This window comes from Bison bison, unplaced genomic scaffold, assembly GCF_000754665.1.
Source record: "Bison bison bison isolate TAMUID 2011002044 unplaced genomic scaffold, Bison_UMD1.0 scf7180017864168, whole genome shotgun sequence".
In the NCBI taxonomy this organism is placed as follows: Eukaryota; Metazoa; Chordata; class Mammalia; order Artiodactyla; family Bovidae; genus Bison; species Bison bison.
In genome coordinates, this window is record NW_011494740.1 from 3,627,185 (window position 1) to 3,648,263 (window position 21,079).

General features: G+C 39.1%; 1 protein-coding gene across 1 annotated transcript; it reads left to right on the plus strand.

Moving 5' to 3' along the window:
• The first annotated feature begins 6 nt into the window (after positions 1–6).
• On the plus strand, positions 7–10,862 carry NFKBIZ (nuclear factor of kappa light polypeptide gene enhancer in B-cells inhibitor, zeta). The gene is made up of 12 exons (XM_010842003.1): positions 7–160; positions 2,319–2,458; positions 2,947–2,977; positions 3,100–3,203; positions 3,301–4,076; positions 4,891–4,996; positions 5,487–5,633; positions 5,820–5,883; positions 6,111–6,280; positions 7,203–7,313; positions 7,442–7,609; positions 9,472–10,862. The coding sequence occupies exons 2-12, from the start codon at positions 2,330–2,332 to the stop codon at positions 9,523–9,525; spliced, it is 1,860 nt and encodes a 619-aa protein (XP_010840305.1). The 5' UTR covers positions 7–160; positions 2,319–2,329; the 3' UTR covers positions 9,526–10,862.
• Positions 10,863–21,079: the final 10,217 nt, after the last annotated feature.

Sequence of the window (21,079 nt, forward strand, 5' to 3'; positions counted from 1 at the left end):
GCCCCCGGCGCCTGCGACGGGGGCTGCTCGGCGTCTGGGCCCTCGGCGCCAGGCTCGCCCGGCTCCGACTCCTCCGACTTCTCCTCCGCCTCGTCCGTGTCCTCCTGCGGGGCGGTCGAGTCCCGGCCGAGAGGCGGCGCCCGTGCTGAGCGGCTGCAAGGTACCCACCGGCCCCAGCGGGGCGACCCTCGGACCCCCGGACTCCCGTCGGCCCACGCTCAGGGAGGGGGGTGGTCTGGGCTGCCCAGATGTGAAGTACTTCGGCCAGATTTTAGGGGGATTCTGCTCCTGCCTTAGTGGCGGTACATAATCACACTGGTAGTCATTATTAGGCCACGACGGATGCCTTGCCCTGTGCTGGGCGTTTAATATCACTCGATGCCCTTTGACCGTCTGTGAAATCCGGGTGCCATCGGCTGGCCTGTTAGCTGGAAACACACTGCTCTGATATGGGGGTGGAGGGGGGAGAAATGGACCACGCTGGCTTTTCTCTTCGTTTTCTTCTTTTAAAAAACGCCTTTATTAAGCTATAATCCACATACTATGGCGAGGTTTTGGAGCCGATGCAGGTGTACCTTTTTCTCGTGTCTGTTTTAGTGAAAGGCTGTAGCGGGCGATAAAGGTTTGAGTACAAGGTTGAAGGTCATGATTTATTTCTTCCTAAGTACGTATTTGTGAAAATTTTTACGTAGAAGGACTTTATAAAGAAAAGAAACGGATATTATCAAGATGTGAGATGAAGCTGGACTGAAAACCAACGTATACCTTGAGTTTGATTTTCCGAAGTCTGCCCCGAATTTCTGCGGTCTCGTTTTTGTTTTCTGTGCTTTAGAGTGGTTTGGGCTGTATGTAGCAGAGAAAGGCGTAATGTTTCCGGTCTACCGCTGTGAATTGTTAGTTTCTTTTCTTAATGAACGGAGTTGCATAATTTGGGGGAAAACAGGATGCCACTGTGGGTAAACCAGAGAACGTCTAGATAATCTCACATTTTGGAAAATGTAATCAACATGATTTTAAAGAACGTTCTCTTTCGGGTGTTCCCCACTGCTAGCCATTCCTGTTTTGGTTGTGTTTTAAAGTGTGATTTGTCATTTTCATTTAAAAAAGTGATTCAAACCGCTGGACTCTATAAACGCTTTCTGTATTTTGAGTGTGCAGTAAATGCCAAAATGTTGTGTTTATCTAAACCTTTTTTACTCCCTCCTCATTTGGCCTTCATCTGGCTGAAACTATTTTACTAGTTCTTTGGTTTACCATAGGGGATTTCTGAAACTGAATTTTTCTCCTTGTGACGTTGAATTATTAACTGCTGTCATTCCAGAGAGATGCCGTGTTAGATTCCGGCAAGATATGTCTAGACTTAAACGTAAAACTAGCTGTTTAATTTGCCCTATCATTGAGCTGTTTCTCATATGTTTGATTATATATATATATATATATTTAAATTATGCCTTGGTTTTTGTCCCATCTTATTTTTTCCTACTCTCAATGGAATTGCTGAATTATTCATTTCCTGACTGTGTGTGTTTACTCTGTGTTCAACTCATCCCAGGAGGTTGTGACATGGTAGTGGTCAGAGGGGAATGCTGTACTCATGTACTAGGTTTTAAAGTGTATTTTAAAGCTTAAATATGAAATGAGATTATTTCCTTTTTACTTAGAAGGCCTATGTGAGCAATTCCGTAAACAGTCAGTGAGGGGAAATCCTGTGTGTGTAGTGTGGAAATGTGTTTAAGCTTAGTGAATTTAAAGCAGCTTTCTCGGCATAGCTTGACTGGGGGAAATAATAAACTAAGACATTATTAATTGTTAGGCTTTGGTACGTTGTTTTGTGCCTTCTTCGGTGAGTGGAATTGATAGACTTTACAATTTCTGTGTGGACAGAAACCCTTTGGTTTAGAAAGCTAAAAATTCATCATTTAGCCATTGCTCTCCCAGGTTTTTAAAAAATCTAGAATAATTACAGATTTATGAGAGTCAGGATTGCAAAATCTGCAGTCCTCTCTCATGCCGTATTTAGGGCTGAGAGAGAACTAATTTGGGTTTGTCGCTTGTTTCTGGGGCTCCCTGAAATGACATTTTTATGAGCTTTACTTCCTTAGGGTTCCTGGTGGGGAAAGGTATCAGGCAAGGTAGACTCCTTAAGCAGGGCTGGGGACTGACGTGCAAGGTCATCGGCCTGGGTGAGCTGAAGAGACTTTGTGGTCTGTCAGTTGCGAACTTTATCACGTTGGACAGCTGTGCTTTTGAAGTTAGTAATATTCATGTCTTTGAAGACACTCACTTGGGATATGTTTTTGTTTTTTGTTTTTGAACAGTTGAGCCCCATATGGGAGTTGTAAGGCAGCAGAGAGGACCCTTTCAAGGTGTTCGTGTGAAGAACTCGGTGAAGGAACTCCTATTGCACATCCGAAGTCATAAACAGAAGGCTTCCGGACAAGCTGTCGATGATTTTAAGGTGGCACTTAACTTATTTGTTTTGGGTTGGGTGGCAGGGAGGTTAGTCTGTTAGGGTTATTACTTTCATAGACCACAGAGTACAAAGGACAGAGAGCATATTTGTCCTGCTGTGTGCTAGATTCCTGTTGCTGGGCCCAGTGCTGGGCACTTGGCAGCTGTGCAAGAGAAATTTAATGAATGAGTAAACGAAGGCAAGTTGGGGGCAAGGAAATTAATGTGGTTCAGTTAAATGGAACATTTTGATTAGAAAGGAAAAACTCAAGTTGCCTTATTAATTTTACCTTGACCCAAGTTGAACTAGGTGAAAATGCAAATGGGGGAAGTTGTAAGGTAGGATGGAAACTAACATAAAAAATAAATACTGTTAGAATGGTATATCATATGTTCATGCAAACTACAAAGAATGGTAGAGATATGTTTATTGATATATGTTAATCAGGAAACCATTTATCACACACTAAATTGGAAACTTTTTTTTCCTTATAGACACAAAGTGTGAACAGAGAGCAATTCACAGGTAAGGGTTACCTCTATTTATAATATTATGGGGGCTCTAGGGTAAAATAGTGCACTGTAATTAGGGGTAAAATTTTGTGAAGTAAAATGATCTCAGATTCCATTTTCCTTTCTCGGGTATAGAATTGAAGAACACAGTATCATATAGTGGGAAAAGGAAAGGCTCTGATTCACTGTCTGATGGACCAGCTTGCAAAAGATCAGCTTTATTACATACCCAGTTTTTGGTATGTATCTCACTATTTTCCTCTGAATACCCTTCAGAAATTACTTTTAGAATAATTTTGGAAGAGAATGTGCAACTTCCTTTTTCTTCCTTTCCAGACACCGCCTCAAACACCCACACCCGCGGAGAGCATGGAAGATGTCCATCACAATGAATCCAAACAGGACAGCTGTGCCGATCTGCTTCAGAACATTATCAACATTAAGAATGAATGCAGCCCGGTTTCCCTGAACACTGTCCAAGTTAGCTGGATGAGCCCTGGGGAGGTCCCTCAGGGCTCCCCCCACGAGCAGTGTCAGGACCTCCACAGAGGGCAGGTCTTCTCTCCACCTCAGAAATACCAGCCCTTCCAAGTCAGCAGCTCCCCACACATGATGGATCAGGCTTCCATGTACCAGTATTCACCACAGAATCAGAGCGTGCAGCCGCCGCCACAGCACTACACCCACAATCCAGCCCTGGAATACAGCCCTTATTCCAGAACTTCCCAGTCCCCCAGCTATGAGCCACACTTGTTTGGTCGAGAACCACAGTTCTGCCCGGACCAGAGTTTTGCACCCCTTTTAAGTGATCCCCGGCAATCTGAGAATATTGCTGTTCCCCCTCAGACTGCTCCCAGTGTTCAGCAGCAAATTGACACCCACCTACAGAACTTCAACCTGATGCCACCAGATACCTGTGAGGCCCTGGCAAGGCCAGATGCAAGCTCTACCCCTTTAAGCACACCGCTGCCCTTCCCGAACCTTGGCGGAAATCCAATGAGCACCACACAGTTAGGGAAATCATTTTTTCAGTGGCAAGTAGAGCAGGAAGAAAACAAATTGGCGAATATCTCCCAAGACCAGTTTCTTTCAAAGGATGCAGATGGTGACACGTAAGTATATCTTTTTATGTTGTTAACCTAATTTGGTAAGCCATGGTTGTTGGCCACGGTGGGCACAGGGTATGCCAATTTAGATCTGAGTAAGTGATTGGCTAATCTAGATAACTAGTGGAGGCAGAACGATAGCTCATATTTCAAGGAAGAGTTTACTTTGTTTTTTTTTTCTGGGTGAACAAATTACCTGTTCCAAATTAATAAAAATGTATTTGGCCTCTTTGAATAATTGGTTTTGAAAGATTAGCACAGATTATGTCTGTAGAGCAAAATCAGTTAGATCATAGTTGGTTGGTCATGATCAACCAGGAGTTGATTTGTAGATTGATTACAGATGTGTCCTCACATCTTTGTGAACCTGAGCAAATTGTTTAACCTCTCTGTACTTTAGTTTCTGGGCATGTAAAATGGTACTATCTCCCTCATTGGGTTTTTATGAATATTAGAAACATTGGATTTAATGCAATCAACATGGTACTTGGCGTACTTCTTTCTGGTAACCTACTTCATCTTGTAACACAGATGGGTATTGTCAGCATAGCAGAAAAGACAAATTATGCTCTGTGCTGTTTCATTTTTCATACTGTTTATGGGGTTCAGGAGATAGTGAAGGATAGACAAGCCTGGTAGGCTGCTGTCCATGGGGTCACAAAGAGTTGGACACAACTTAGCAACTGAACAGCAATAGCAGCAGCTGTTTCATTTGGGTATACCAGCACATCAAGAAATGGGCTAAAGGAAGAATTTTTTTTAAAAGATGAACTTAGTGAAATCAGAAATAATTTACCTCTTTTCCTTTTCTCTCCCCCAGGTTCCTGCATATTGCTGTTGCCCAAGGGAGAAGGGCACTTTCCTATGTCCTTGCAAGAAAGATGAATGCGCTTCACATGCTAGATATTAAAGAACACAATGGACAGGTGAGGATTTTTTTAATTTTAATTAATTTTTTAATTGGAGGAAAATGGCTTTCAGTGTACTGAAGTCTTTACAGGAGGCTTCAGTACTCTTGAGCCTTCCTCCCCTCCCCCAGGTAAGGATCTTGACAGAGGGAAATGGCAAAGGTGTGGTCAAGACGATAGCTGGTCTCATATTTGAGTGTCGATTATTTCAGAGTTCCAGACCAAAAGAGTTTAGTTAATATTAACTTTGGGATGCTGACTCTGTCACTGCCCACCTTGAAGTTATTAACGTTAACTTTGTAGTCATTTGACCAAAGACTAATGGGGTGTAATAAAGCCTCACCCTAAGTTTATTTTAGTTTCCTTGTATCTTACAACTTATTAATAGGATTCATTTTTTCTATGTGGGTTTTTCCCACCTCAGTCCTAGTTTAGGTTCATATTCCTTGTTATGATAGTTTTATAGTTTTTACAATATATATATTTTTTTTCCTCTGCATGTCCACAGAGTGCCTTCCAGGTGGCTGTGGCTGCCAATCAGCACCTCATCGTGCAGGATCTAGTGACCCTCGGGGCCCAGGTGAATACCACTGACTGCTGGGGAAGAACGCCCCTGCATGTGTGTGCGGAGAAGGGCCACTCCCAGGTGCTTCAGGTAAGAGGCAGCAAGCCAGGCTCCCGTTACCACGGGGATAGGGCTGAGAAATTAGAAGTTGGGTGCAGGTTGCCTGTTGCAATACTCTCTTCTGAGTTGACTTATTCCTTTCTTGGGACACTTGTAGATAAGTATTTGGCAGAGCTTGTCTTATGCTGAGTAAATGTCTACTTTCAAATCCTGCAGGCAATTCAGAAGGGAGCAGCGGGGAGCAACCAGTTTGTGGACTTGGAGGCAACTAACTATGATGGTAAGCAGTGGACATGTTATTGGGTGAAGAAGCATTCAGAGAGAGGGGCCCTTTAGTTCCAAGGGCATTAAGTTCAAAACCAAGAAGAAAGGGAGTTAATTAAAGCTAAAATATTCTATAAATAAAGTTAGCACTAAGACCCAATGGAGAAAATCCTCAGATTTCCTTAGTGGTTCTTGGAGAGTTGATGGGAGGCTTGATCTCTGCTTTCTTATACTTTTTTCTAGGCCTGACCCCTCTACACTGTGCAGTCTTGGCCCATAATGCTGTGGTGCATGAACTCCAGAGAAATCAACAGCCCCATTCACCTGAAGTTCAGGAGCTTTTGCTGAAGAATAAAAGTCTAGTTGACACAATTAAGTGTCTGATTCAAATGGGAGCAGCAGTGGAAGCTAAGGTAAATTCACAGAAGAGTTTAGACACGGAATGTGGGAGAGAAGTGGTTATAGCAGAAGAGCTTGTTCTCAAGTAGAGATTAAAACTTTCTCCTCTTTTTATTTTATCCACCCCCTCCTTTTTTAAAAATTAATGGAGTTAGTAGCAATGTATGGATAGTTGAGGAGCTTAGATTTAAAAAGATCATCTCATTTGCTTTCTTGATTTGTGTTTAATCTATGGCTTATTATTCAGAAGATCATTCAGTTGTGACATGAATTAGTCTTTATTTGAAAGGAAAAGAATATGCTTGAAACTGATATTTTCATCTTGGTTTCAGTTGTCATACACAGATAATAAAGGCACTGCATTTCGTAAGGGTTTCTTCATTGTTGTGGAATCTGGACTTAATCTTCTGTTTTTTTAAACTGGAAAATATTTTGTTATCTTTAAATCTGAAGTTTCTTTACTGAATATCTGCTGTGTGCAAGGCACTGAGTTAGGGGCTCTACGGGAAGATGCCTAAATCGTAAGCCCCTTGGGTCCTTGGGGAGCTTACGGTCTAATAGAAATGGTGAGAGAGATAGCTAACTGTCAGTCTACAGGATGGCCACCAAGTCTGGAAACACAGGCGGATACACAATAAATGGTTTCTTGTACTATATCACAGCCCTTGATAAAACAGTGTAGTCTATTTCTACATTTTATGGCCACCTGGTGTATAAGGGTAGATGTGATAAGAGGCATGCAGGCAAATGAAAAGGGAATTTCAAAGGAGAAATGAGATTTCATGGAGCTTGGGATGAAAGAAGGGTTTGTGAAGAAGTGAGTACTTCAAGTCAGTCTCCACGGGTGAGTCAGACATAGGCGAGACTGGGTGAGAAGCGTATGTCTAGGGCGTGGTGTCAGATATTCACTGTCTTCTACCTCTTCCCTTTGACAAGGATCGTAAAAGTGGCCGTACAGCCCTGCATCTGGCAGCTGAAGAAGCAAACCTGGAACTCATCCGCCTCTTTTTGGAACTGCCCAGTTGCCTGTCTTTTGTGAACGCAAAGGTACTTTTAGGAATACTCGAGAACTGCCCGAGAGTTGGAATGACCTTCTTTATACCTTCTTCAAGCTTTTGAGCTGCTTTTGTGAAAGTCCCCTGTCCTCACGGGTGTCATTTTCTCTTGGTCTTCAGGCTTACAATGGAAACACCGCCCTCCATGTTGCTGCCAGCCTGCAATATCGGGTGACGCAGTTGGATGCAGTCCGCCTGTTGATGAGGAAGGGAGCAGACCCAAGTACTCGGAACTTGGAGAACGAACAGCCAGTGCATTTAGTTCCTGATGGCCCTGTGGGAGAGCAGGTGAGGGCCACAGAAGGGAAAGACATACTTTTAGCATTGTCCTGAAACATAAGAGCGGTGGGCCAGCTGGCACCCTTCGGGTGGGCTCTGTCAGTTCAGATGGGCTCTGTCAGCATACGTGTCTCAGCAATTGTCACTGTTGCCCTTTGGAGTCAATTGTTTTGTTTCCAAAGGAGCAGTAAGACATTTAAGGCTGTATCCGTAGACCCCAAATGGTTAGAAGTCAGGCAGTCTTTGCTTTTCTTCCAAGATGACAAACTTAGGTTTGAACTAAGTCAGAATGGTTTGACATTTGGCAGTTGATGAAAGAGGAGGAAGCAAGGTTCCTGTAGACATTAAGAAAATAGAATCTAGCCTTTGTGAGTAAGTGAGGAACCTTCAAATAGTGTGGGTATTAGATGAGTCAGAGTGTTCAGAATACTTCCAGATGCCTGAGTGCTCCATAAACGTTAGCTGTTAACAATGATTTCTGTCTGCTAACTGATCCTAAGTAAAAAGTGGGAAAGTTATTTATGTAACTTTGAACCTAGAAATAGTTTATACTTTAAATAAAATTATGCTTTACTTATCATATGATTCTATATTACATTTGGAGATTGAACAGTTTCATATGACTAAACTTTTCCTGATAATAAGACCTGACTCTTTAAGAACTTAACAGATTTTTGATGAAACTTTTCCCCTGGAGGAAATGAGGTGATTGTGGCTGTAGGTCATTGTATACTGTAATAATCACAAAATAAAATATATGGAATGCAATTTAGCCTTTTCTTTGATATACAGCCCTCATTGTGGCCACAATGTTATAGTAACTCATATTTGTAGATTTCTTGATAGCTGAAAACGAATCTCTTGATAACTTGTAGTGGTATTTTATACCGCTTAATAGTTAGGAAAACTTTGCAGGATGAAGGTTAAACTGGAAAGACTGAGATTCAGAGTGGTTCCAGGCACAGGAACCATCGTTAAATAGTAAATGACAGAGCCCTAAGTGTTACCTTCCGCTTCACTGTTTGTGGTGTGAATTCATAGAGTGAGGTTCTCAGGGAGTATCGAGCACGGAGAGTTGCTTAACTCTTTGTGAAATACATGTTCTCAGATTATTCTTCTTTCTGCTTTTGTATTTCTGTTTCTCTCTGTTTGAAGGCAGGATCTTTTCCTTTGCTTTTGTTATCAGACTATAGTCATTGTGTCTCCTTTTGGTAGCTATCAATTGCATCCCTGACTCCAATCTTCTTTCTTTTAATTTGTTGCTTCTAATCTGCTGTGGGCTGAGAGACATGATAAAATTTGTCAGGCTGGGGTATAAAATCAATGACTCAGCTCTCAGTGAGCCTGGGGGCTTTCCCGTGATCCATATAGTCATGCACAGAGGCTTTCATTCTTGGATATCTTGATAACTATCTTGACTCGAAGGGCATTATAATTTACTTATATCTATAAGAAAGACTCTGGGTTCTTAGTTGAGGCTGACATCAAGGTAGGTGAGATATGTATAATCATGATTACTGCCTTGTTTTACATGTTCTCATAAATAACAGAAGATTAGGAAAGGAATATAGGTCTTTGTTAAACAGTTGGAGATGTTCAGCTTCAGATAATTTTTTTCATGGAGATGCTTTACTTTCTTGTTCTCAAAGATCACTATAGGAGAGCTGTAGTAAATAAACCTTAAAAGAAGTTGTAGTTTTTTTTTTTTTCAAGTCCCCTTAAAATCTTGACACATACTGTTGTGTATTTCTTCATATACTTACTTATAAGTAGGCAGGAATTATGTATAGAAGAAAGGAAAGAAGCTCTGAAGAGGTGGTACTTTGATTGTAAAAAAGAAATCTCACAAATGCTATTGGTTTCCTTTCCAGATCCGACGTATCCTGAAGGGAAAGTCCATTCAGCAGAGAGCTCCACCGTATTAGCTCCATGGGTTTGGAGCCTGGTCGGCAATACTCACTGTCAGTTAGGCAGTCCTATTGTATCTGTACATAGACCATTTGCTTTGTATTGGCAAATGTAAGTTGTTTCTATGAAACAAACATTTTTAGTTCACTATTATATAGTGGGTTACGTTAAAAGAAAAGGAGAAAAATACCTAATTCCTCTTGGCAGATTTTAATATTTCATGCCCAGGTATCTGGGATCTAGACATCTGAATTTAATCTGAGTGGTAAAATCGACTTCAATTAACAGTAGCTTTTTGGCTTTGATTTGTGGTATCAGGTACTGCTCACGTAGCTATCGCCAGTTTAAAAGGAGGTGAATCGTTAACTTTTTTTTTTGAAGAAAAAGGAAAGCATTTGAAAGTTAAAAAATAAATCTGGACATAGCCTTGAGACTTCATTTGGCCTGATACATACAGTACCTGGTAGTTACCAGTGTTGAAAAGTCTCTGTAGTAACTGAACTGAATGAAAGGTACCATGGTTAAAGTTTGATCTTTGCAAACTGTGTATAATTGTTATTTTTGTCTTTTAAAGTATTTTTACATATATGGTCATTAACATGACCACATTTGAAATGTGTAAATCAATAAAATAGAAGATAACAAGTGGATATTCACTGTTTTTTATAAAATTATATGCCTTCAAAGGAACTGTGTAAGCACCACCTCTGTAGATAAAACAGATGGAGAGCTGTTCCCTTAGTGGCTGGCAGAGCTCTGACTTGTAAATATGCTTTCAGATGAGATATATTTTGCATGCTATTAAAGAGAATACCTCTTTAAGACGCACTTTCTAGAATTTTGATTTCCTGTTCTGTTGGAATTTTTGTTTTGACTTTATAAGAACAACAGAAAGTCAATATTGAAATGTGTTTTACTGGTTTTCTGTTGTTCAGGTAATGATAATGCACCAAGATGTTCTATATTACTATTAAGAAAAAACATATTTTTTAGTAACTTGAATTATATTAATATTATTTTGCTTATCTCTTGCATACTCTGAGGAACATATTTGACTTTGATTGCACATTAATTCTTTGTAATAAATTTGATTTATGAAAAACCTCTATCTTTTTTTCTTTTAAATGAGAAGTGTCATAAGCAATTGACTGACTAATCATCTTTGTAGTTAAATACTTAAATCCTTTTAAAATAGATAACCTTTGGATCGATCACATTGTTTGACCCAGTATGTCTTGTGGACAAAAGTTAGTTATGGTTATTTGGTATCTAAAAGTATGGCTGTTATGTGAATCTGTCCATTCACAATGGAAAAACTCATGCATTGCTTTAAATAAACATTAATTGAATAATACTGTTCTTAAGGATGTGAATTTTCTTTTCCTAGACCTTATATATATTTCTCAAGGTTGAAAAGAGCTGTTAATCACTAATCTAAAACCTTTAAATTAGCCAATATATATTAATTTGGTTTTTTTTTCAGAGTGTGTTTCCTAGTTATATGATCTTTAACATGAAAAAGCTCTTTGTCAAGTTCATTAGTAGAGATTTACTAGGTTCTGAAAATATCATGGATGTTTACTAGATACTGTTGATCATTTAGAAGTTTATGTGCTAAAAAATATAAGTCTTTATGACTTTTTAATACTTTATTTTGTGGGAACATAGGAAAAATGATTTGGAGATTACCAGGATCATTCTGAGAGATGTAAACGTGGGGATGATAGTAAATGGGGTCCCTCCCTTTTCCAACATGTCATTTTGATATGTGAGAACAAACACATCAGTGTCTGTCAACATCAGTCAATCACTGCACATACATTCTAGATCTAGTAACCTCCTTTGAGAATATGATGTGCATGTACACACAAATTAACTGAAACAGTACTTAGCAAGCATGTGATTGTGTATCTGTGCATACAAAGCTGTCTGATAGATAATATGAGGTATTCAAAGATATTTATTAATTAAGATACATATGTAGGAGACATGGCATGTACTTGATTAACAAAAAGAGGAAGAAATATAAAGATTACAAAGAGAAAAACTTTATATCTGAATGGGGAGAACTAGGGAGACTTCAAGGTAGAATATTTGAGCTGTATTTTCAGAAGAGCTGAATTTGAATGTTCACGCAAGTGGAGAGGGAGGAGAATGAAACAGAAAACTACATGAACCAAGGCAGTTGTGTTTGGGGGAACCACAAGTGAGTGATTCAGTGTAGCTTGACTAGCCAAGCTATTTGGATGGCCAATAAGTTTCATCTTGTGTTCTACCTCTAACTAGTAATATGAATAGCATATTGAGAAAGATCTTCAGGCAGTCTAGGGGCTTTGGCAGGAGAGGGTGCTGTAATTGATTATCATATATCGGCTGTATGGGTATAGAGGGTGGTTCTTGATGGAATGTTCCTTAAAGAGTGACCCCCATGGAAGCCAAGACTACGAGCTCATTGCTGCAACCTCAGTGCCTAGCAAAGTGCCTGGCATAGAGTAGGAACTTAACACTGGTTAAATGAGTGAATGAAGGTATGTCAATCCTGCTTGGGATCATGGGTTTTTTGGGGGAACTGGTGTTTCAAGCCAGACATAAAGTACTAACATAAAATACTAATGAGTTAATGACTATCACAGTTCTAACTTAGATCAGATCAGTCGCTCAGTCGTGTCCGACTCTTTACGACCCCATGAATCACAGCATGCCAGGCCTCCCTGTCCATTACCAACTCCCGGAATTCACTGGGACTCAGGTTCATCGAGTCAGTGATGCCATCCAGCCATCTCATCCTCTGTCCCCTTAATGATAGCGATAAGTTAATGAAAAATGGCATAGCTGGCACTCTTAAAAAAAAAATCAGGCAGTCCTATGCAAAGAACTAATTCTAATACTGTAGTTCGGTGTTTCACTAAGGAATTCCCTGAAGTATCAAAGACCAAACCTTCCAGCTCTATTTGTTAATCAAATCAGTCACATTTAATATCCTTTCTATATTTTTACTTAATCAGGAGTGGAGAATTTTCTCAAATTCCTCTAACCTTTAGTAAATGTCAACTTCTTGAACTCAGTACCACTGACTCGTTTTCTGATAACATCAGCTCTGTATTGAACATGACTCAAGGGAGAAACCAACTTCAGTGACGAAGTTCTTGTTGGTCTCTCTGAGATATGGCCCAGGTACAAGGTTTTATACATTAGTTAGAACCAGATGACTGGGTTTTTGGTTTTCCTGCTAATGCCCAGGATTTGTCCTTGACAGGAGGGGAGTGACCATCTTACTCCTTATCAGAGGCTCCACACCTAGCACAACATCTGACACTTCGGACATGTTCAATAAATACTTCTTAAATCAAATTTAATTTCATGGCTTCCTTTTTAGTTTATATTTTCTCTATATTTTATAACTCAGTGTATAGACATTTTTTCATATGGAATTTATGATTTAATTCTGAAAGATGTTTTTCTTCAGCTGTGCACCAAGTCTGGTTTAGCTTTATCTTCTCAGTCCCCTCATTCCACCTTTGGTGTCTGTGTAGACTCAGAAACATTGCATGGATGACACGTTTCCAGGTGGACTAAGTGGAGATCGTTCTCAAAGTGTGTCTAGCTTTCTTATATGTGTCCTTTGTCCTCCAACCCCTTGTCCCCTGGTCCCTCCATCACGCTATTCTCCTTGTCTATAAGCCCAAGATTTGGGGATAAGAGTACCAGTCAGCTAGTCCAGCTGCTCAATGCCCTAGGTTCAGGGTTTCAATCTTTTTTGTTTTTAAACTTTTAGTTTTGTATTGGGGTATAGCTGGTTAACGAACAACGTGATAGTTTCAGGGGAACAGCAAAGGGACTCAGCCATACATGCATATATGTATCCATTCTCCCCCAAACTCCCCTCCCATCCAGACTGCCATATAACACAGCAGAATTCCCTGTGCTTTGCAGTAAGTCCTTGTTGATTATCCATTTTAAATACAGCAGTGTTTACATGTCCATCCAAAACTCCCTGTCCTGTACCCACATCCTTCCCCCTAGCAACCATAAGTTTGTTTTCTGTGAGTCTCTGTTTTGTAAGTAATTTTATTTGTATCATTTCTTTTTAGATTCCGTAAGTAAGGGATGCATACAATATTTCTCCTCTGACTTACTTCACTCAGTATGACTATCTCTAGGTCCATCCAAGTTGCTGCAAATGGCATTATTTCATTCTTTTTAATGGATGAGTGATAATCCATTGTGTCTGCCAATGCAGGATATGCAAGAAACGTGGGTTTGATCCCTGCATCAGTAAGATCCCCTGGAGGAGGAAATAGCAACTCACTCCAGTATTCTTGCCTGGAAAATTCCATAGATGAGCCTGGCAAGTTACAGTCCTTGGGTTTGCAAAGAGTCAGACATGACTGAGTACGCACACAGTATTCCACTACATATATGTACTGCATTTTCTTTATCCATTTCTCTGTCGATGGGCATTTAGGTTGTCATTTAGGTTTCAGTCTTTGCCACCAAAGACATCAGCATCTTTTATGAAGCTTGTTAATCATGCAAATACCTTAGCCCCACTCCAGACACACTTAAACAGAATCTCCAGGGTTTTTAAGGCTTCCAGCAGGTACAAGTGAAGATGATTCTAGTGCACAGTTTAGTCTAAATTAATTAGGAAATGCAGATTTTGGAGAGTAGCTGTGACTGGGCGGTAGCTCTGTGGTGGTAACAGAATGGGTTGCTGAAATGCCTATGGGGATGAGGTGGCAAACTGATGAGGGCTTGCTGTGTGCCAGACGTGTTGGGTCCTGTGTTGTAGAAACTAGCTTTGAAGGAGAGGTCGGGAGTCAGCTAAACTGGTTTTTTTGCTCCCAGAAAACACTTTCCTAAGGTCATCTGGCTTTTAATTCTTAGGTGTATTAGTTTCCTAGAACTGTGTAACAAATTACAAACTTGGTGACTTAAGCCACCAGAACAGAGAAATTTTTTCTTTTACAATTCTGGAGGCCAGGCATCTGAAATCAAGGTTTCTAAGAACCATGCTCTTTCCAAAGGCTATAGGGAAGAGTCCTTCCTCACCTCTTTCAGTTTCTGGCAGCCTCGTACGTTCCTTGGCGTGTGGCAGTATGACTCCAATCCCTGCCTCCGTCTTCACATGGACTTCTCCCCTCCCTGTGTTCTCCACTGGGTGTCTCTTATAAGGACACTTGTCATTGGATTTAAGGCCCAGATAGATAATCCGTGATGACCTCATTTTGAGACTCTTTAATTACATGTGCTAAGACTTTTTCCAGTTGAGATCATAGTCATAGGTTCTGAGGTTTATGATGTTTATATCTTTTTTGGGGGTGGGCACTAAATTTAACCTAGCAAAAGAAGCTTTATATTCTTTTCTGTTACTATTATTTCTCTCAAAGTGATTAAGTTGAATACCTATTTTTGAGCAATTCTGTAGTTTGTCTTCAGAATCTATGTGGATCTCTTCCACATAATTATTGATTTAATGGATGTTACATCATCTCCATTTTATTTATTAACTATAATGCTTGGCATTGACCAGGAACCTCATTAACCATTGATAAACTTTAATAGAAACCATAAAATAATTATTGAGATAAAATTCTAAAAATTATTGTAATGATTTAAAGAACTTTCATTGTTTGAAACTTACAACAAATCTTCTCTGACAATCATTAGTCATTCTACCCTCTGGCACATGTATGAATAAACCTGCTCCTCTCCACCTTGGATCACACTACCTAGAGTTGCCCATGTGAGAAGCAACATGATCACAAATTAAATGCCTGTATTTTAGACCAACTGACCTTATAATGATAATACCAGAATAGGCACTCATTGGAAACTGCAGACTTGAAAGTGAAAACTCAACTCAAGGAAAGCCATGGTCTCAGAAAGGAAATATCGATCTATTTTGCCAAGTTCCACTGAAACGTACTTTTTTAGGCCTAAATATTATTTTTTTTAAGTGAAAAGGATTCTGCCTGTTAATCTGAATAAAGATTTCAGTAGTTCTGTGGACTTGGTAATTAGATCCAGCATGCATTTCTCGTTGGAACAGCTTAGTATCTTTGGGCTTGACAATAGGGACAAATTTCAGATTGTGAAATGCTACTAGGTTTCTTAGCTTAATTGATTTGGGGCTTAAGTTTGAAATTGCTGTTTATTTTCTTAATTCATGGTATCCTAATTCACATGGCCTTCTCTCTGTGAGTGCAGCCAGTGTCTCTTCTCAGGCAGGATTTTAGTTTTAAGTACTTGCATGAAAGTGTGGAATCCCTCTTGACTGGCTCTCCTGAAAGCCTCAGGTACCTCATTGCCCTGCAGGTGAGCTGCTCCTCTCTCTGCATTTAAGTTTCTTGTTTAGGCCATTATCCCAGTGGGAGCCTGCCCACTGAGATCCGTCTTTTCGGATTGGCTCCAAATGTTTTTTACATTGGATATCACTTTCATTCATTTTTTTAAAAAAGCCTGTCTCTCCACTATTCCCAAGAAGGGTTCCTTCCAGAGTTACTTTAAAATTGTCAAAAAATTATCCTTTTTAAAAGGCTCTTGCACATATGGAAGTGAGAATTATTAATCTTAAGGACAGCAATTTTGTCTGGTGTAACTTCTTATGTCTTTCTGAAGAAAATTTTAAATATATCACTTGGGAAAACAAGCAAACGTTTGAATCTTTTGGGTTCTATGCAAATCTTTCCAGACTCCTGGAAAACTTTTTAAAAAGGTAAATTTCTGGACTCAACTTGTAGAGAGTTGAAAAATAATATACTATATTACTTTAAGTATAAAAATAAATGAATGAGACTCGTCTAGGGTCTCACAAAATGATTTTTTGTATAGAGCAAATAGGGCTACATTAGACAGGTAGATTTTTCCAAACAAACCCTCTAAATTTGGTGAAAATATGTCCAGTTTTTTCATGTGATGCAGAAGACAGAGAAAGAGATCCATAGACAGAAATTTAACTTACATTGTTTATTATACTGTTTATTAATTTCCATACATACTCCAATCATACAGGCCAGGCCATACATTGTTTAAAGCTCAGGAATTTATAGACAGTTAACAGGTTCTCTATTATGCCATTATTCTATTTCCAAAGCTATAGAATGAGTCAGTTGTGTTTCTTCCCGCAATTGTTAAATCTGTTATCAAGGACAAATGTATATTGAATTAGTCAATTTTTTTCTATCTTTCCTGCCACCACCCATGTTTAGGTTTTCCCGGATTACTACAATAGACTTAAAAAAATAATTTTACTATGAAAAATTCAAATATACTCAAAAGTAAAGAGAATATTATATTGAACACTCATATCTGGCATAAAGCTTCATCAATTGTAAATATTTTGCCATTCTTCCCCCTTATTTTTTTCTGGAGTTAAAGCCTGCTACACTCATCATAGAAAGTCAGTGTGTATCTCTAATGGATCAACAATTTTTGTCCCTGATAGCTTTGTAATTATTCTTTCTCTGATCTCATTTTTCTCACCAATCCCCAGATTTCCAACCATTTAGCATGCTGCTAAGTCACTTCAGTCGTGTCGGACTCTGTGCGACCCCATAGACGGCAGCCCACCAGGCTCCCCCTTCCCTAGGATTCTCCAGGCAAGAACACTGGAGTGGGTTGCCATTTCCTTCTCCAATGCATGAAAGTGAAAAGTGAAAGTGAAATCGCTCAGTCGTGTCCGACCCTTAGCATGGACTGCAGCCTACCAGGCTCCTCCATCCATGGGATTTTCCAGGCAAGAGTACTGGAGTGGGGTGCCATTGCCTTTTCCACCATTTAGCATACTCTTACAGAAACTTAAAAAGTTTTCAAAGGCTCAGGGTTGCTCACTAAATCAAGTGCAAATTCTTGTCCTGGTTCACAAAGCCATCTTTAACTTCCCTCAACTGTTTAACCTTATCTTCTGTTGTTCTCCAAAAGCTATCAGGTAGGTCTCCTTGCTGCTCATCAGAGGCTTTGTTTATTCCTGTCTGTAGTCATGCTCTTGCCTACCCAAATTCTGTGGATCCTTGAAAGCTCTGCTTGACTGCCACTTCCTTTATGAACCTTTCCCCAGGTCATACTGACTTCTCTCATGTCTGAACTCTTGGAATTTAAACTGAGTTCCTATAACCTTAAATCTGATATTTTTAATGTTATCCCAGTCTTAATCATTGTAACCTGGAAAGTGGACTCTTAATCACTTACTAGCAGCATTTGTTTTTAAAAACATCTTTAAAATGTTTGAATGAAGGCTATCATTAGGGATACAACGAAGGTAAATAATGCTGGACAAATGAAGTGTCAGTATGGTAGACAGAATTCTAGATGCCCAAGACCTCTACCCCTGGTGTTACTCCTGTGATTATATTATGTTATATGGGAAAAGTAACTTTTCAGTTGTAATTAAGGTTGCTAATCAGTTGACCTTAAACTAGGGAGACTGTTCAGGTGCACCTGAACACTTTAAAAGCATAGAGTTTTCTTTGGCTGGTCACAGAAGAGGGAGTCAGAGAGATTCTAAGTCTAAGAAGGATTCAACCCACAGTTATTGACTTTGAAGACAGAGGAAGGTGCCCACAAGCTAAGAAATTCAGGTAGTTTCTAGATATCCAGAAAGAAAACGGGATCTCAGTTCACATGCCCAAGGACGTGGATTTTGCCAACAACCTGAATTAGCTTGGAAGCAGATTCTTCCTTAGAGCCTTCAGATAAGAGCTCATCCCAATTGACTATTTTGTCCTTGTGAAGCTCCATGCAGAGAATACAGCCAAGCCCGCCCAGACTTTTGACCTGTGGAACTGTGAGCTTGTAGTGAACTTTTGTACATTTCCTGCTGTTCTTCCTTTTTTTTTTTTTTTGGTTTCAGTTTTATTGGGGGTATAATTGGCATACAGAACTATATAAGTTTAAAGTGTACAGAATAATGACTAGACATATGTAAGTTGTGAAATGACTATCACAGCAGGTTTACTTAACATCCATCACCTTATATGGTTATAAAGTTTTTGGTTTCCCTTGAGGTAAGAACTTTTGGGATGTATGCTGTTAGCAACTTTCAAGTATACGATAGTGTTAACTACAGTCATCATGTTGTACATTATATCCTTACTACTTATTTATCTTTTAGCTGAAAGTTTGTAACTTTGACCACTTTCACCCAATTCTCCTACCTCCCACTTCTCGCCTCTGGTAACCACATATCTGTTCTCTTTTTATATGAGTTTTTTTTTTTTTTTTTTTATTCCACATGTAAATACATAGAACACTACATGAATTTGTGTCATCCTTGTGCAAGGGCCGTGAAAATCTTTACTGTATGGTTCCAGTTTTTGTGTATGTACTGCTGAAGTGAAGCATCCTGCTATTCTTATCAAGGCTCCAAATCAGTAAGGGAGGTGTTCCAGTAAGTTGAAGCACTCGTTTTAACACACATGGTCACTGCACAGGCTTAGCAGTGCCCTTTTGTCCATCAATTTCCCACTACCTGTAGGAAAATTTTAAGGAAAAGAAAGTCCATCTTGCCTATTGCCCACGTTTTCAAAATAGTCTATAAGAGGGTCCTTGAGCAAAAAAGTCTATAAGAAGGTCCTATAAGAGGCTGCTTGAGGGGGGTGATTAGGACAGTCTCTCTGACCATTAGTAGCATTGGTTCACTGTGCAGACTCTCTCTGTTTGCTGCAAGACCGGTGTTTTCTAGAAGTATTCCCCTAAACTCTGCAGCAGCCAAGATATTAGATGGTAGGAGACCTTTTTTATAAAATAAATCCAGACACTCACTTTAAGAACTGGTCAACAAATAGTTACTGAGGATGCTTAGAAATTTGAGAACTGAAGTTACAGTTTCTTCTGCAGCTTAGAATCAGAGATGATGGGCAGGAGTTTTATTATTATTAGTTTAACAAGCTTAAGTTTCTCCAGCCACGCATATGTAACAAAAATGAATGGTTACATATTCATTTGGGGTGCTTGTGAATGATTCAAAAAGAACTTGTTCCTTACAAAATTTATTGCTGAATGACTCATTATAGGATAACGATGAAAACAAGCCTTCTAATTTAAAGAGTTATGCAAATATTACTTTAAAAGTTAACTTTGTGGGGTACAATTTCCATACAATAAAATGCATATATTTTAAGTGTATAGTTAAGTAAATGTATACACTCATATCATCATCATAATCAAGATATAGCTCATTTTCTCACAGATCCCTCATACACAACCTCTGCAATCAGTCTCTTCTTTCAGCTAGTTTCAGGCAACCATTGATTTCATTTTTGTCAGTATAGATGAGTTTTGCCTCTTCTAGTGTACATACAAATGGAATCAGACAGTACACATATCCTTTGTATTGAGTTCCTTTCACTCAGCATGATGTTTTTGAGACTCATTCACAAGGTTGTATTTATTAGTAATTCATATTTTTTATTGCTGAGTAGTATTTAATTGTATTAATAACACAATTTGTTAGCCTATTGGTGGGTGTTTGAATTGTCTCAGATTTGGGCTATTATGAATAAAATTGCTATGGGCAGTCTTTGGGTGGAAGTAGGTTATTTCATTTTGGTAAATACTTTGGGGTGGTATAGCTGGTTGATGTGATAAGTATGTTTAACTTTAAAAGAAACTGTCCAGCTATTTTTCCAAGGTGACTGCACCATTTTCCAGTCTCAATAGCGAGAGAAGATGCTATTCTCAGTCTTCCTCAATACTTGGTGGTATTGTCAGCCTTTTGAAAGGGTGTGTGGTAGTATCTTGCCAATGGATATGTAGTGGTATCTGATCATAGCTTTAATTTACAATTTTCTGATAATTAATGATGTTTAACATCTCTTCTGTGCTCATCACCACACAGGTATCTTTGGTGAAGTGCCTGTTCAAGTTCTTCTGCTCATCAAAAAATAATTAGATTGTATCATTATTATCAAGTTATAAAACTTTTGAACTATATTTTGGATATAAGCCCGCTGTCATATATGTACTAAAGAAACTTCTCTCAACTTGTAACTTGCCTTTTTGACATTTCTTTAAGAAGTCTATTTTGCCTCATTTTTCACCTTCTTCTTCTTCAGGGCCTCTAATTACATGTATTTAGGCTATTTTCTGCTGTCCTATGGGTCTCTAAGGATCTACTTATTTTTCTTCAAAATATTTTCTCTTTATTCATTAGCTTGGATGATTGCTATAGATTTGCCTTCCTATATTCAAGTTCATCAGTGACTATTTCCCTCTCCTTTCTGACCTACTGTGATATTTTTTTGGCATTGTAATTTTTAAGTTCTAAAATTTCCATTCAGCTCTTCTTTATAGTTTACATTTCTCAGCAGAGTCCTTACATTTTAACTCATGATGTCCCTATCAGCTTAATTTTTTGAACATATTTAAGCAGTTGCTTAAAAAACTCTTATTTTCTAAAAACATCATCTCAGTAATTTTGGGACTGGAGTTTTCCCCTTAACTCTGGGTCACTTTGCTGTTTTTTGCACGTCTAGTAATCTTTAGAATTATGTACTGCACGTTGGTGGTGGTGCATTGTACAGGTTCTGGACTTTTGTTATCTTCCTTTGAGAAGTGTCACTGTTTCTTCTA

What these genes read in the sequence shown, in the direction of transcription:
- NFKBIZ (XM_010842003.1), top strand. Translation starts at nt 2,330, where the DNA reads ATGGGAGTTGTAAGGCAGCAGAGAGGACCCTTTCAAGGTGTTCGTGTG. An exon ending in GAACAGAGAGCAATTCACAG is followed by an intron (nt 2,978 to 3,099) that starts GTAAGGGTTACC and finishes TCTCGGGTATAG; the next exon opens with AATTGAAGAACACAGTATCA. An exon ending in ATGGCCCTGTGGGAGAGCAG is followed by an intron (nt 7,610 to 9,471) that starts GTGAGGGCCACA and finishes TTTCCTTTCCAG; the next exon opens with ATCCGACGTATCCTGAAGGG.